At 38.8% G+C, this 18,534-nt stretch overlaps 1 protein-coding gene across 3 annotated transcripts in view; it reads left to right on the top strand.

Annotated features, from left to right (window-relative positions):
- PLEKHD1 (pleckstrin homology and coiled-coil domain containing D1) overlaps positions 1-18,534 on the top strand; it is a 532,907-nt gene that overhangs the window by 247,553 nt on the left and 266,820 nt on the right. For all 3 annotated transcript variants that reach the window (XM_044074000.1, XM_044073999.1, XM_044074001.1), the window contains exon 5: positions 4,865-4,956. In XM_044074000.1, the coding sequence (XP_043929935.1) occupies positions 4,865-4,956 (92 nt within the window). The remainder of the gene's footprint in view (positions 1-4,864; positions 4,957-18,534) is intronic.

Genomic DNA, 18,534 nt, shown 5'->3' with positions numbered 1-18,534 from the left:
CCTTAAAAGAAAATAAGACTGAGTTTATTTCTTTACATGTGCCCCCCCCCCCCCCAGGCAATCATTTAATGAAAAGGTTGGAAAAAAGCTCTAAATTTGAAATTCCATGGCTTCAAGCAGCTTAAAAGCCCCAAACCCCCATCTTAATTCACTTATGTATTCCATAAAAATTATAGTATGCTGTTTGCCACTTAGAACCTGTTGAAAGGATGCAGGAAAAAGATGAAAAATAAAAAAAATAGGTAGGAAAAAGTCATCTGAATGTTGCATGGAGGTCAAAATGTAGGGAACTCAGGACCAGGATCCTTTGCCTAGGACACTAATTTCATCTAAGTTCATTCCCATTTCCCCACTTTCTATTAGTCTACTTTCGGAAACTGCACCCTGCCTTCTGCAAATTCCTAGATCTGCCAACACACACACACACTAACTGTGCTGGATAGTGGAGAATGTGCTAGGTGAAATTTTCACCCCACCCTCTCTCCAGTGGATTAACAATCAGACAATACACATTTAATAAAAACAGGTTTCCTCATGCAGTCATTAGTACTGAGCACTTGGTTCAGTCTTAGTTTCAGTTTAAAAACTATAAAAAAAAAAAAAAAAAGCTTTACTAATCATTCTAAATTATCAAAGTTAGAACTAAGCCAGAAGTGGAACTGCTCTCAAAGATGTAGTCACACAGTCAATGTCTGGTGTGTTACATATGGCAGTACTCTAACTAGATCAAATGGAATGAGCATATTCTTACGATAGCTATAAAAGCTGTAAAGTGTAACACTAAGTATGATGGTTTGTTTGTTTGTTTATTTATTCCTTTCGGCTTTTCCCGGTTAGGGGTCGCCACAGCAGAACTCCGGTCCGCTAATGATTGACAGCAGATTTTGACGTGCTGGCTTGCCAGGCCTAACGCACAACCTTCAACAAAGGAACGTCCATTAACGCATGTCGCCACACAGAAGATGCTCCAACTGAGAATCGAACGGGCAACGTCTAACTGTGAAGCGACAACGGTACCGCAGCACCACCACCGCATATTTTCTTGTAATATTATCTTGGCTGCACATAGGATAACATAAATGATACACTACTTCTAAACTTCTCAATGCAAGAAATCAAGACAAAGCCAAACATTATGTGGGTAAAATGGCCAAAAATCAGGGACATATATTAATTACTGCTCTTATAAACTTGGAAAGTTGCTTTAATAAAGGTTTTGCATTAACAAGCATTTTCTGAAGGATATGAAGTCTGAAATCCAAATGTTTGACATTATTTTGTGACTTCAGTCTTAAACTGCTGGAAAACTGCAACTATTATGAGGAACAGACCAAAAATATGAAGCAAAAATCTGGATATTCTGCAAAAATCTTGACAGTTGGTAGGTATGTAAGCACTTACAATAATACTTAAATCTCATGCTCAGTCCTCTGTAGCAGCTGTAGTATTCTGCATGCTGTGGTCTAGCAGTCTAATGGGTGTTCGCTGTGCCAATGCAGATCGTCATTGATACATTTGTGGTTCTACACTGCATTGCTGCTACTTTACCACTGTCTACTATTATCTTACATTAGTTATGTATAGAGTAAATATTATAAAACATACTATTTTAAAAATCTGATTTCTATACTTTCCCATATTTTCCTGCATACATTGATGTGATATGATTGACTTGCCACAAAATATGCCAAAACAGAGATGCAGCAGTGTACAGAATATCCAAAGAAGGAGTGGCTAGTGAACTTTGATGATATGCATTCAGCAACCCTGCTATCTGTCAATCTTTGGTTTATAGGCTGCCAGGCAGGATTGGGACTGTCATAGTGTGAATCAAGATGCCAGGATAGAGTACTGATTTGCACATTAAACTGTTACATCTTAGTTAAATTGGGACACTTAAAAAGCGTCATGTCCTGGTGTGTCAGATGTCCAACTCGGAGAAAGGAGGACTAAGTAGCCAACAGGTGGTTCTTCTTTCTCGAGAAGAGTAATATGGACCTCTCACCATGGGAGTACCTCCTACTGTAAGTTGGAATCCAGACGGTGGCAGTGCTACTCCTAGTGGAGTTAGAGAGCTTATATTACAGCATTTAGAAATCTGACAAACTGTACATTCTCTTTTCTTGTGTTGTTTTAAAGAGACAAAATTGACCATTGTCCTTAATCTGACTGCCTTGTGGTACAACATTTGCTATATAAGTATGGCTGAATTACTGGGACAGATACCATTTGCATAGAGCCAGGCTCATCAGCACGTTTTGAAGACTATGCAGTTCTGCAGATTGCTAGACCATGTGGTACAGTAGTACACATTCCATATACATATATGAGGATGAAATGTGTCATCCTGTAAAGCTGTATACTTTCTATTTTACCTCCATCTTTTATAATAAAGAATCCCATTTTATGACGTACTATATTTTATTTATCCCTATCTTTTAAAATCAAGAATCCTACTTTATGGGGTACTGTATTTTAAATGTATATACAGGCATCAGTAGTTCATTCTGTAAATCAGTCATTAAAGCATTTTAGGGCATTGTTTTAATGAAGAACATTAGACATCTAGCTTTTCAAAATGAGAATGCAACTTTAATTTTTTTTAAATGCAAGGGCATTTCAACATTCTTTTGTACATTCTTTCATTGTTTCCTGAAAAATCTGGAATGCCTGTATACAGATAAGCAGCACAACTCAAAAGCAATTCAGTACTTTTCAGTCTTTGTCACTGAGTATCTTGCTGTTTTTCAAATATCTAGGAGAGACCACTCCTATTGATGAAGTATTGGGAATAGTCTGAGCGCTTCTTTGCTCATCCACTGTTCCTATCGGAAATGCCTCTGCAGACATCCTCTGGAATTTAATTCTATACACTACTAACACACTTGTAAGCTGGAGACTTCTCAAACACAATGCTTGCATTCATCACATTCTCTTTGTGGTGTATTCTGAGTAGGTATTTCAGGTTTCTTCTCTATAACTTTCCAACTACACCATGAATAAAACTCTTGGCTGCTAACAACTCTGTTTCTGGCTTTTTTCTTTTGAACTTTCACTGTATTACTTTCCTGTTTTTTTTTTTTTTTTTTTTTTAATAGATGATTGGGTCTTTTGTTTAAGGTGACACACATTTAATCGCTGTTTTACCAAACTCACATATTCAAGCTGAAATAAGGAAATGGAGGCCTACTCTTTAGTCTTTGCCCCATGAGCTACATTTATTTTATATGTCATACTCAGGGGAGGTGTTTAAGGATGCCAGGCACATGGTTTAAAAGTAGCAGTCACCATGTGACATGATGTGTCTGGCAGTATAGCAGGGATGGTTAAGGTTATGACTTAGTAAGAAAACTTAAATCTCTAGTACTGTACTCAATCTTCAGCTTCAGAAAGGGTAAATCCAAGTAAGTCATTTAATGAGATGAAAAGTCTTTGGCTACCCTGAAAATAAACAGTTGTGCCTCGTGAGGTTTTCTCTGGTGAAGCAGAAGGGACAGTGAGTAGCAGTGAGCATTTCAAGATTAAAACACACGCATGCACACACACAAAACAGGAAGTTAGTTCCTTAAATGGAGGAAAAGCAAAATAAAAGTATAACAGCACAGTCAGAGACTAAACAACCACAAAAGATCTGAGACTAGTAATAAAAGTAAAAAAAGATCCTTATGTAACTGTAAAAAAAACTTATACCACTTTCATGCTTCAGTTGTAAATGAATACTCACAATACAAAAAAATAAATGCATTCATTTAAGCAGCTATGATATCAGTTGTGGCTCTGTAAGTGAATGTTTTTTACTGTGCTCATGCCCAATCTGCAATTTTTCTGATGTGCTTGATCATGTCCCTTAACAGCTTGAACCTGAGGCAGCTGCCTTCATCCCCTTCTTGCTACCCTAACTGTGGTGCTGTTGTAGCTTTTGGAGTTAACATGAACTCAGAGCTGGAATCTGAGTCTGGGAGAGGCCCGTAACCTTGGACTTTGATTTTAAGTGCAGCCCAGTACTGTGTATTTGTACAGGAAAACCTTAAAGCTATTATTTGAATCTGCAATCTGAGTGGGTTGCAAATTTACATTATTTGTCACTGGATAAACATTAGATAAAGGAAAATAATTGATTTAGCTACATTTACAATATACTCTGAAATAATTGTGAATTGATTAATTACTACTAAAATGTGAGATATATCTAAATTTGGAAAGCTTGAAACTACAGTAGTGTCACCTCTAAAAGCTGTAACAGTTTTTATTTCACTTTATTAAATGCAGGAAATCCAATACAGGTATTTAGCAACAGATACACAAAAAGTGGCTCTAATCAGAGTCAAATAGAGTGAAAGGGTGGCTGACTGAAGCTGATGGCTGAATAATAAATATAAAAGTAGCCTTCTTATGGTGACCACATACAAGAACATGAGCAACTGCAAGTGAAGCTGAGTTCAAGGCCATGTCTGATGGATGGTAAATGAATTATGAGGTAGAGGTCCTGGAGAAAACCCCTGACTCAGTAGCGGACTGCTAATTAATGTTTCAACACTTATCTTTTACACCTGTACAGGAAATGTATGCTAAGAAAGTACAATGATTTGGAAGAAGAGGCTGTCATGTTTGTATGAAGAATATAGAAGAAAAAAATAAAAGTATAAGAAAGGAAGGGTACAATATTGGAAAGTAGTGAGAGGAAAACAAACTAAAAATCACAAGGAATAAATAAGGGAGGTGATAAGACAAAGGCAGAGGTACACATGTAAACAGAGAGTAGCAAAAATAAAAAAAGAGAGAGAGAGAAAGTGAGACAGCATAATGTATGAAAATTACTGGAGTGGTTAATGTTTTAGACTTTTTTATTTGCTTTTGTTTATAGCACCTGGAATAATGCACAGCTGGGAGAAGCCATGATTGAGAGTCTAGAAGCTCAAGGCCTGCAGCTTGCGAAAGAAAAGCAGGAGTATTTAGGTAGGTCATACCATCTGCAAAGGATATAAACATCTCTCATATCTGAATAATTCTAATGCATTTTGTAAATGTTTTAGTAAACCATTGTGTTAAAGTTGCTGATCTTTGAAAATACAGAAACTAGTTCTATGTTTTAGCTATCTTTGGTATTTAATCAAAAAGTACCAAGCTTGCCTGCTTGTGTCACAACCATGATGGCCCTTCTTACCCCACCTGTATTTGATGTTCTCTCTCCCATTTTACCTTCCTGGAATTTTATCCAGGTGGTCTTCTCTTCAGAGAAGATTTGCCTTTGAGAGCAACACCTTTTGAGACAAGTGGAGATGAGGCAACTGTCAGAGAGTTTGGCGTCTGAAGTAGCAACTAGACACCTTCTTCTCATACTGTCAGTATAAGAGGGCATTGTCACCCTATTTGGAATGCTCTCACCACCTACTCATGGCATGACTGTGCTTTTGCATCTGTCCTCGGAATGTGCATCCTAATCTGATCTGTGCTATCATTTTGTGTAATATTATACCCTTGCTCTCTAGCAGAGCTGTGATACTATACCAGAAAAGAAGAAGTGACCATGTATAAACCTGATATGTTGCTATGCTCCTCATGATCTGAGCTCACTCTTTAATACTGGTCATTGTCAGGGAAGTTAAATGTCCTTCCTGTGTGTTGGTGGACTAGTGTTAAGAATACTTTATGGCCCTTACAGCCTTACAGAGACCTATATATTTTTTCACCCTTTAGGACTGTTCTGTGTTAATTTCATGCAAGTCCTTAAAAGAGCCTTGGTCAAGGCTGCTCTGTTCCTATTTCTTCTGTTTTCTTCCTGTCACAGCCCAGGCTACATTATTCCAAGTTATCTTTACATTTAAGGTGCAATATTTAGAGTCCTGAGCCCTCTCAGGATTATGTGCTGGAATTCATGTCTCATCACTGAGATTCTAGAAACAAGTAACACTTATGTTAAGAAGTCCTACCATTGGTTTTGCTGTGTGGATGGGAAAAGCTTTTAGTAAAATTGCAACTGGCTCACCTAATTAGAAATTAACAGAACTTGGCACACCATAATTAGGACAGTGCACCACCTTATCTCAGTTTATAAATGGCAGTATTTCAAGGAGAATACTTGATTATCTAATATGCTCATATATTTGGTGCACTTAGATTTTAAAGTCTGTGTGGCATACAGGGATAATGCCCTGACTATGAACCAGGTGACAAGGGTTTGATTAGTGGCTCAGTAATTTGAGGCATTGGCATAAAGGTATAGGGCATGCCTTTGCTGGGGTGAGATGGGTGATTGTATGGGTGTTCCCCATAAGATGATCCCTGGTTGAGGCTGTGGATATCAAGTGGGAAGGAATAGCTCAAAGTGAGGGGAATACAGTGGGAATATGGCTCAGCTTCTGCACAAGTGAGGTGAGATGTCACACATCACCATTCCATACCTACCCCTAGGATAAAACCACTCAGCCGCAGGGAGGGGGAAGTAACTGAGTTAGGTCAAAAACCAGAATCCCTCTGACCAAAATATAGACAACACAACTTCCCCAGGGCACTTTTAAGTTCTATGTTGGCCCCAGCAAAATCACACATAGTGGTGTAGGAGTAGACTGGTGTGACCAGTAGATGCAGCAATGGACATGGGGCACTGTGGATGACTGTTTGAATGACACTGGGTGGAAAAAGAATACAAAAAAGTACTCCCTAGTTAATGTAGCACATATGTACATCTGTAGATTAGTCATATGAGTTTGCTAACTTAAACAACTTCAGTGGGGACTAGCCACTCAATATTTAAATGTGAAACATTTTACATACATCTCTGTTGCTGCTATTGCCTTGGAGGTATGTTTAAATGACCTATGATATTGTAATTCATGCCTGAAAAGGGTTCTCATATCAGCTCATCCACTCGGGAATGAATAGATTTAATGAATTAATTACTTATTAAAATGCCTTTGGTTTCAGTCTACTGAGTCCTCAAAATTACTGAGCTTGTCTCAAGAGTGCCTGGTAAATATTGCTCATAAATAATAATAGTTGTATTTTGTAGATTCAGCCCTCTGAGAACTGTGAAGATGCAAATGAGGTGTGAAATCATTAGCATTCCTGAATACCAAAAAGAAAATCACTTGGTGTAGGGGATGTAAACATGGTGTAGGTAGCTACACAATGGCATGCACACACCCTAGGACTGCAGGGTGGAGAAATAACAATTGTTAGCTGCTAGTGCCTTCAACTGTTTCTGATTGCTCTGAGCAACAAGCAGTACTGAAGTGACTGTTCTCTCTGAAGTGCTTGTATCATGCAAAGTAGACTTACATAAAAAGGTGCAATCACCTTGAGAGCCATGAGAACAACATTGACAACATTAACATCCTTGTAGTAAGAGAACAACACTGTCCATCATCTGATTAAAACCTGTCTGAAATGCTGATCAGCTCTATTACACATTGAAGAAACGATGCCAATAAATGGCCATGACATTGCATTTCTGTAGTTAAGCTAAGAGGATGGGAAAATGTTCAGAAAATAAAAAGAATTAGCTGGCAGTATTGGCATCCTGACATTAAAATGGTGTGCGCCATTATTATTGTAAACTATTGGTCAATATGACATTGATCTAGACATGTTCAAGCAAATGAGAAGGTGGCATTTTCTAGTCCTATGTTGGTGGCAAAGAGGGACAAGAAACACATTTTGTCCTCACATTTCAAACAAATGATCATATCTCTGGAACCACAGAGGTTACTGAGTATGTGTTGTTATTGCACTGAGTTGAAGGTTCAATTCCAAGTAGTGTGGCGTCTGACATAGTTAATGCATATTTTCTCAGCACATGATTAGGTTGTACCACACACAGATCAAAGGAACTTCAAAATCTTGCCTTTTCATATTTATTACCCTAGATGTGTTCCTACTGACAATCGTGTATTACTTTTTTCTTTTTTTTTTGTGTTCATTTGCACGCATTTTGGCAGAGCACACTGTTGACTGGCAGCATGTCAAGGCAGTGAATGAGAGTCCACTGCCCTAGGTACAAACTAAGAAATGTACCTGGTCTTGCCATCAGTACTGCATTTCACATTCGCATAGTTGGACTTTGCCACGCATTCTGAACAGCAGTAAGATGAAATTGATATGTGGAATATAAATTGTTACATATGTTTTTTTCTTTTTTTTTTTTTTTTGACTGTGTATTGTCAGCACTGCTTTACAGAACACAAACAGGACTTATTTGAAGGAAACTGAACAATTTCATTACTGTAATATTCATTAGCACAAACAATTGTGTCACTGCTGTGTGGTACGACTAATGAGTGAGTTATGAGCACTTGCTTTATACCTGTTTCTGTGGCAGAAGCTGTAAATGCAGTGACTTTGGCCCCTTAACTCGTTCCCTCCAATCAAGCTCTGGAAGTTTGCACTTCAACTTCCAATGAGCGGAGCCTAAGCGTTTGACAGAATCATATTTTGACCGCAGCTTTCAAATAAATGATCATATCTTTGGAGCCACAGAGGTTACTAAAAAGCAGTAAATGTCAAACTCTTCAAACACAAGCTATTTTTATAGCGGTAGTATTCCTTAGGTTCTTATGTTCTGGGTCTTAAATTAGATTTTATAAATCAAAGTAAACACAATAACTATTAAGTTTATAATATTTTGTAAACAACTTACAATATCTCAGCAGCCACTCAAGCTGCACACATACAGTCAGCAGCATTTTGTTTATCCAGCTGAGTGCTTTTGTACGAGACTAAGCAGTTCTTTCTATGCTTGTTAATTGTTGAGATATTTAGGAGAATATGAAATTTATGACAATGTCAATAAATATTACGCAAACAACAATTAATATCTCAGTTCTATTTGCCATTGTGTAAGCTTTAAGATGAATATTTATTACAGTATTGCCATATTGTCTACGATTACTAATTATCTTAATACTTTGTATGTAGCATGGTTTGGAATTATTAATGCAAATATGAGCAAGCAATATTTGATGCCTAGAGGTGTCAGGAGGATGTAACTGTAGAAACACCTGGAGGCATCACCTGGCTGTAATGAGTTAACATGTTTTTTCTGGGGTTTGTATCGATAGAGTGCGAAGTGACTGCATAAATGATTACTGCAGGAGTAGAAACCACTGTCATCATAACTTTATATGGTTTTAATTACTGTTTCTTGCCTTGTGCACTGCTGAGCAACACTCAATTAAGCTTCCTTTTTTAAGGAAAAAAGTGAAAAATGTTATTTGGGCAGCCTTCTGTAGTGCAAGCAGGTTTAGTGGCGATGCATGGTCATCAGCACTCTGGCCAGGGCTTAGTGGAGAAAAATCCACCTACTACCCTAGCTTTCTTTGTGACACAAAGTATAAGTGCAGTGTCTTTAGAAATATCACACAGGTGATCCAGGGTTCAAATCCAGGTAAGTCTTAATAGCATGTCAGAATACAATTTCTAGCAACACTCTGATTAGGAAGGTAATACTACATACAAATGTCTATCATAATTATGTTTATTGCAAGAAATGTCTTATTAATACTTTGATAGATAAAAGTTTCTAAGTAGCATATCTCATAAATTATTTACTTATGAAACACAGTTGAATTGTAAGCCTAATAGCTATTGTAATTGTAGTCAATGTGGCAATACTGTAATAAATAGTAGTATTGATGATATCATAGCAGTGCAATTGATTAATAGCACAACAAAGTAAGACCTTCCCATCATAACTGAATGTGGCAAAGGTGTCTAGACTAGATAATCTTAAGTGTTCATTGTCTGAAATTATATAGTCATGTGATATGCCATGGCTCTAATTCTGTCACCTGCTCTCTCTCATTTGTTGGGGGGAATATTTTATATGTCTAAAAAATGTTCTGTTGTCATTCATTTCTGCTTACGAAAGCACGACATCCACAACTATACCAGTGCCAGAAAACAGTTACTTTGGTCCATTATGTTTGCAAAGTAATATTGAAAAAATACTTTAATATTACATCTGATCCCAAAAAGAACACAGCATCCATGGGACCAGACAACATCCCAGGCTGTGTTCTACACGAACTACAGAACAAACTGGCACCCAACCTAAGTACCATGCTCAGTCATAGCCTCACCTCAGGCTTTGTGCCTGCTGAATGGCGCACAGAAATGGTTATCCCACTCCACAAGGGGGGAACCACCACGGACCCTGGGAACTACCGCCCCATTAGCCTGACGAGCCTGGTCTGCAAGGCCATGGAACGTATCATCATGGAACATATAAACAAAGACAGTGGTGATCTCCAACTCTGGATCCCACCCAGTTCGGATTTGTAAAAGGCAGATCATGTCTCCTAAACTTGATAGACTTCTTTGAAGCAGTCACAAAAGCCGTAGACAAGGGTAAGGTGGGTCACACAGCCTATCTAGATCTTGCCAAGGGTTTCAACACCATCCCCCACTCTGGAATTATAGATAAACTCACTAAACTAGGTATAAATCCCTATGTCACAAGATGGGTTGCCAACTGGATCACTGACAGAACCCACACTGTGAAAGTAGCAGACTCCAAATCCAACTTCAGACCAGTGACAAGTGAAGTACCACAGGGTTCAGTCCTGGGTCCTCTCCTGTTTGGTATCTACTTCTCTGAAGTACAGGCTAACACAGAAGGTCTTTGGCTAATGAAGTTCGCAGATGACTGCAAACTAGGAGCCATAATTGAAACTCCTAACAATGTGGACATCCTACAAAAGGGCCTCACTGAGACAGATGCCTGGTGTCAAAGCCATGGTCTCAAGCTCAATGCCAAAAAGTGCATTGTCACCCCCTTTGGTAAAACCTCTGTACCCATGAACTACAACATAGGTGGTAGTATACTTAACACCGAAGGTGTGATAAGAGACCTTGGGACACAGGTGGACAGTAGTCTCTCTTTTGATAATCACATTGCCACAGTAGTCAGGAAATCCTTCTACATGGCACACCTCATCACAAAAGATTTCTCATCCAGAAAATAAGAGGTCAGTGTTCCCCTCTACTCATCACTCATTAGACCCATTATGGAGTACAACGCCCCTTTTGGTATGTACCTCACAAGACATCTACAACAACTGGAAAGGCTGCAGAAATACTTCACAAAGAGGATTACCAGCCTCAAACAGATGCCCTACGCAGACCATCTCAAAAAACTCCAGCTTTACTCCGTCGCATATCGCCTACTCAGAGGTGATCTCTGCCTATCATACAAAGCTATGTCAAACCCAGAGCTGTTGGACATGCTCCACTTAAAGAAATCCCAATCCCTCCAAGCTACAAGCTCTAGGGACCTAAACCTTGTCACCATAATAAACAGAACATGCCAGGAGGATAGATTCCTGTCCCAGAGACTTCCCATACTCTGGAATAAACTACCTATCTTTATCAAACAAAGCTCCTCATTAGCACTCTTCAAGAAAAATCTTGATGATTGGATGGGAAATAGGAAATTCACCCCAGGGATCACTTCTGTGGCTGTGCTTGACAGTGGCACAGGAAAATAATTTTCTCGGGTGGCAAAAGCCAGGATACCTTTCTGGCTGGGCTTGTATAGGCCCCATGGCCGATAGCCTAGTACCTATCTATGAACCTATATTTAGGCGGTCGTCTTATTAGTTTATACCTGTATTTTCATGTCTGTCTAGTAGACAGTGGCATGCATTTACTTTTGGCCAATTCTCAGTATCAAAAAACAGAACAGAAATGGTAAATAATATTTTTCATTTGATCTCTGATGCTTTAACAGCTGTTCTGTGATATTACTTTATGCCATTCATTGAACTCACTGATGAAACTTTTCATTTAGCAGTTATGTATGCAATATTCAAGTCTGCTAAACACTGAACGCTCTGATGATAGATATTTTCCACTGAAATCATAAACATGGTACAGGCACCCATACTTAAGGCTTGAATACTGGGCCTTGTAAGTGAACCTGACTCTGGACAATTTCATAAGGCTGGTTTGGTCCAAAGATGGATGTACACACACACACACACACACACACACACACACACACACACACACACACACACACACACACACACACACACACACACACACCTTTAGTAAACATGGATTGTGAGTGGAGTCTGTCCCTACTGGCATCCACTGTACATGGTATTCTGCTTAACATTTTCCTTCCTATACCAGAAGCTCAGAGAATAAAAACAGATAAATAGGTTCATATGTGTTTACTAGGCTAATGACTACAAAGGCCTTTAAAAGCCTAGCCATGCATCCCAAGTCTTTGACAAGTTCTGATACTCTTGATAAGTGTAAGCATGGGTCTGGGAGATGAACCATTTACAAGTTACCTGTGTCCATTAGAGACATAGGTGGCAAACCAGGGATGAATTTCTGGTTTTCCATCCAATTGTCCAAGTTGCACTTGAATTGGATTAGGGAGGAACTCTGCTTCACATGGATGGGGATCCTGTTCCATAGACGGGGTAGTCTTTGGGATACTTACCTTTCTCTCCAGCTGGTCCTATTTATATCACAGGCAAGGTTTAACTCTTTAGAATGGGTAATTCTGGTGCTGTTTGTTTTGTGGATATGTAGAAGGTCCATCAGAGTAGGGTCTGACAACGCCCTGTATGCCAGACATAGATCTCCCTTCAAAAGCCTGTAGGAGACAGAATACAGGGATAGGGCCTTGAGGTAGTCTGCATAGGAGATTTTACTTATGCCCTGTATTCCTTTAGTGAGGAATCTCTGTGGACATTGCAGTTGTTGGATGTACCTGGTTAGGTATATACCAAAGGGGGAACTGTACTCAATGATAGGTCTGATGAATGCTGAATACAGTGGAACAATGACTTCCTTGGACTTAGATGCCATACCTTTGTTTATAAGTTGCGCAACATAGAATGATTTCTTCACCACTGTAGACATGTGATGATGAAAGGCTAGATTACTATCTATGTGTGTCCCTAAGTCCCTGACTACTGGGTCATCTCTAAGGGGTGTGTTGTCAATATGATAATTACCATGGATGGATGACTTCCCAAAGGATACTATTATGCATTTCTTGACATTTAATTTTAGTCCATGGCTCTGATACCAGTTGGTTGTCTGTATCAACCTCTCCTGGAGAACATTTGTGTCAGTGTGAGATTCAATTACAGCTCCTAATTTGAAAATCATCTGCAAATGTAGTCAGCTAGAGACCACTGACATTGGCCTGGAAGTAAATGCCAAAAAGGAGCGGTCCAAGTACTGATCCCTGAGGGAATCTACTTGTGACAGGCATCTTTGTAGAGGTGGACTCCTCAATTCTAACTTCCTAGGTCCTGTCTGTGAGCCAGTTGGCTATCCACCAGGTGACATACGGATTTGTACCTAATTTCTTGAGTTTGTCAACAATGCCTGAGTTGGGTATTGTATCAAATGCCTTAGCCAGGTCAAGGTAGGCAGTGTGAATGATTTTGCTCCCATCCATTGCTTTGGTGACCTTCTCAAAGAAGTCCACCAGGTTGAGTAAGCATGATCTGCCCTTGACGAAACCAAACTGAGTTGGGTCCAGTGTCTGGAGGTTTACTATATCTCTGTTGATCATCTTCATAATAATTCTTTCCATGGCTTTACATATAAGACTGGTGAGACTTATGGGTCTGTAGTAGGCCCACCTTTGTGCAAAATAATGACTGTTGGCTTTCTGCATTCATGAGGCACGAAACCTGTTTGAAGGCTACAGTTAAACAATAATTCCAGAGGCCCTGATAGATCATGTTTCATGCTGTTTAGAAGGCATCCTAGTATATTGTCTTGGCCCATTGATGCAGTGTTCTTGGTTTTAGAGAGAGCATTAAGGACCTGTTCCCTAGTGATTATAGGGGGAGTTATATTTGATGATATTTCCTGAGGGAAGGTTGAAGGGGAAGAGAGGGGTAAAGTTGGAGCTGAATTTATCAGCCAGGAGGTTTGCTATATCTTCTGGCTCAGTATAGGTGGCTCCATTTACAATGAGCTCTGCACACAATTGTGTATTGTCTTTGAAGTTGTGGACATAGCTAAAGAATGCTTTGTGGTTGTCCTTGGCCTGGGAGGCCAAACTTCCCTCAAATTTGGATTTGGAAGTCTTTATTTGTCCTCTGAGTTGTTTGTTTAGTTTGATGAGAGTGCTTTTATACTGCTGGGTGCTACACCTCCTGATTTTTGCCATGATTTTCTTCCTCCTCTTATACAGCCTATTGATTTTGTGATTCCACCAGGGTGGCTTGTTTTTTTAGTTAGTTCTGTAGTTCTTCCTGGTGGGTACACCTGCCTCTATACAGCTATTAAAATGCTTGTATGGGGTTTCTGTGAACAGTTCTGCATAGGCAGCAGTGTTGCCAGGGTTTATGGGGGCTTGACATTTTGCCAGGTTCTCATTTAATAGCAGGAGGTTAGCCTTAGAATAGTTCCTGAATATTCCAGGTTTAGCTGGGAGGGGTCCAGGATTTATTTTTACTTCAAAGGAGACCATTTTGTGGTCCGACCTTACCAGGGAAGGCATTACAGTAGGGGGAGTGCAGCACTCTCCCATATTAGTGAGGACCAGATCCAGTATGGTTGCACTCCTGGTTGGTGTATTGACTATCTAGTTCAGGGAGTTTTGTGTTTACAAAATCCAGGATTCTCTGTGCATGTATGTTTGGCGTTGTATATGATTACCAGTTAATAGTGGGATAATTAAAGTCACACATGAATATGGTATTCAGTTGGATGGTTAGTGTTTCTAAAAAGTTTAAATACATGGTATGAGTTTCCTGTGTCAGAAGAGAGGGACCTATAGCTTGCAAGTAAGTGGTATTGGATTTTGCCTCTGGTGATTTGAACATGGAGCAGCTCAAGTGCATTGTCCTGTTTGACCAGCCTTGAAGTATATTTATTTTTTATGTAAATAGAGACACCTCCACCTTTAGTCCCTGCCTGTGAAGTAGCTGGCCTAAATGTGTGGAAAGCATTATAATCTTGCACTGTTGGTGTGCTGTCCATGGCTTTAAACCATGTCTCAGTGATCACACATATGTCAGCATTCTGTAGGGTAGAAAGAGCTTCTAGGGAGTGGAGATTTTGTTTAGACTCCTAGCAGTAATACCTTTAGAATTTTTTGTTTTTGATTTGCTATGTCAGATGTACTTTCAGTTGGGCATTGCTTAAAAAAGGCACTATGGGGGAAGACAATGTTTTAGCTAATATTCGAATTCACAAGAAAAATCTTGTGCAGTATTTTTCTATTAGAAAAGGTTAATATGTCAGTTAGAGGAGGAAGACTGGAAGTCCTAATTAGAAAAGCAAAAGTCACTATGGCAATTTAGAGCCAGTGCTATGGCTACCCCAGGATTAACTGAGTCTCTTTAAACAGTATTTTGATATTAAAATTAACTAAGATTGGATGAAGGTGGATAAAAATGTTTTTTTTTTTTTACTAAAAGATTGTTTTGCATATTTAGAATATAATGGATTAATATGTAATTTAAAGTTTAATTGTGCATATAATATCAGGATCATGTGATATAGTAATTTGACCAATATTTAAGTGTTTAATAAAGTAAATGGTATAGGATAATTTGGTTCTTTGGAAGTCATTGTTAATTGATAATCTCCTGCTAACCTACTTTCAACCTGCATTCATAAACTCTTTTACTATCTCTATTCTTATATTTTCCATATATTATTTTGCTCTGATTCACACACGGTGGTGGTGCTGTGGTAGCGTTGTCGCCTCACAATAAGACGTTGTCCGGTTCGATTCTCAGCTAGAGCATCTTCTGCGTGGAGACATGTGTGAATGGGTGAACCTTCGTTGAAGGTTGTGCGTCAAGGCTGGTAACTCGGCACGTAAAAATCAACTACCAATCATTAGCGGACCGGAGTTCTGCTGTGGCGACCCCTAACCGGGAAAAGCCGAAAGACACAACATTTTGCTCTGACTCACAGTGCTTTTTCCTTAATCTCTTTTTGTAATAAGTTTTAAGTTTATTGCCTCAATATAATATGAAAGTTTAACACTTTCACTGAGAATTATGTCTTTGTACAATGTAAGCAAATATAACTTGAGGAACCTTGCTGTGTATTAACTTCACCTAATCAAATATGTGCCTGCCTGTGCTGGAAATTAGTTTTTAAACACCCCCGACAAAGCTGTCCTTGCACTCTAAGGGTCACTTACTAAGTTGGCCACTGTTCTTTCTCTTGACCAATAGATTACACTATATATGCCAGTAACTTAATCTTCCTTGCTAACAGGTTACTGCATTCAGGGAATGCAAGAGAGAGCCTGTTCTATTTGGTACCTCTCTGCTAATAGCTTTCTATTGGCTTTTAACTGATTACTCTCTGTTATTCTTTGACCTGAGGGTGGAAGCCCACTACACTCAGCTTTGCTCCCCTATCCTTCCTCCAATTTCCACCCACCCTTCTTACTCTACTATCATACTTCCTACACACACGTTACACTTGTGACTCCTCTTCTGTAACCCTCCAAAACAACCTTACTACTATCATACGACTAATCATGTTTCTTTTTACCTAATTTCCAAATTCCATTTAATCTTTATCACCATTTCCAACTACCTTTCTCTTCCCATAATGTTTTGCTCTATATACACTCATAGTAACACTCCTCCCTAACAGCACCTATCTATTTTAAATTGCATCTTCTACTTTTATGCTCATAGATAATTACTAGGCTAATGATCTCAGGGGGCCTATTTATGCCTAGCCATGCTCCCCAAATGTGAGAATCAAACCTTGTACCTTGTGTTTGTAAGGTAAACACTTTAACCATTATGCCAACCCCAACCTCTTTTTCTCAAGTAAACTCTCACTTCTTCCTATTTTGCATACATTCTCAATCTCTATCCTTTTAACTCCCATATTCCTTACATTCTAGAAGGGATGCTAGGACAACCTAACTCTCTTTCTTCCTTGAAATAATTATGTAATTAGGTAATTAGGACACAGTATCAATTAATGAAATCAATATTGCCTATCAGCGTATTGATTCCTACACAGAAGAATTTTACATAGATAGTAGGATTATAGTAGATGTATACAATTACTTTAAGGTTAAGTATCCTAAACTAGCAATGCTAGTTGGTATTCCTAAGATACACAAAAGTGTTAGTGACCCCCCTTTCCGGCCAATTATATCAGGCAGCCACTCTAAAACTTCCCCAGTAGGGCAGGCCATTGATATGTGGTTTAAACATTTATATGTTAGGATACCACATATGGTAAAGGACTCATGGGAATTTTTAAGTAAATATCCTATTAAAGGATGGAAAGAGGGACTATAGATGTTATTGATCTATTTTCATGCATTCCCAAAGAGGCTGGATTGGAAGCTCTGTCTAATAGTATTAGAAAACACACCAATATGGAGTGGGGTAAAACATGTCTAATCATGGAATGTATGTCAATAGTGCTTGACAATAATTTTATATACTTTGAGGATGAATATTTTCATCAGACCAGAGGAGTAGCAATGGGGGCAGCTTGCGCTCCCATATTTGCGAACCTGGTTATGTTAGACTGGGAAGAATTGGTTCTTTTCCCTAGCCCTTATTACAAGTATGTCAGGCACTATTCTAGATTTCTGGATGACATATATATCCTTTGGGATGGTAGCACAGAGAAATTGGAAGGTTTCATCAATTTTTTTAAATACAAGTAGTGAATATCTTAGATTCACATACTCCACCAGTAGGGAAGGGATTGCGTACTTGGACACTTTTATATCTAGTCAAGATAAGGGATTTAAATCCCACATTTACCGTAAAAGCACCTTCTCTAATGATTCCCTTGAATACTCCAGCTGCCACCCTGAAAAATTAAAATACAATATATTTAAAGGGCAATGTATTCATGCAGCTCGAATGACATTGAAATACAACGATATGATAGAAGAAATGGATTATATAACAGGCTTGTTTAAGAAGAGGGGATATAAGGTAGATATTATGAATAATGTGGGACAGTATGTAATACAGGAATGGGGGTCAGTGTACCTACCCTTATTAGGGTCACATCTTATTGAGAATTTTGGCCATATTAATGGACGAAGGGTAGATGATACAATTGATAACCATCAGCGTTCTTGTATTCTCAAGTATTGTCCACAGGTTGGGGAAAAAAAAGTATACTGACTAAATATTGGAATTTAATGTTGGTAGATCGGGCATTGTTGGATACAATTGGGGTGAAACTGACATTTGTATATAAGATGGGTTGGAACATAAGTAGTTATTTAGAACAACACAAAAACACAGTAACGGGTATAAGTGCTACCAAATATAGTAGGCATACCAAAAAATGTGGGGGCTGTAATCAATGCTCATATATGCTTGAAGAGGAAGCCATAACACTAAAGAATGGGGTAGACACTACTGTTAGGTTTAAACAGGGTAATTGTAATTCCAAAATGGTAATATACATGGCCAAGTGCACACAATGCACTGGATTTTATATAGGAAAAACGGAGAGATGTTTTAGGAAACGTATTTACGACCATATATATAGTATTAGAAGGAAGGATACCAACAACGCCTTGTATAGGCATATAGA

Source organism: Protopterus annectens, chromosome 6.part0 (genome assembly GCF_019279795.1).
Source record: "Protopterus annectens isolate FY-2018-M chromosome 6.part0, PAN1.0, whole genome shotgun sequence".
Taxonomy (NCBI): Eukaryota; Metazoa; Chordata; order Ceratodontiformes; family Protopteridae; genus Protopterus; species Protopterus annectens.
Note: the sequence above shows the minus strand (reverse complement) of the source record. Positions and strands in the feature narration are given on the sequence as shown.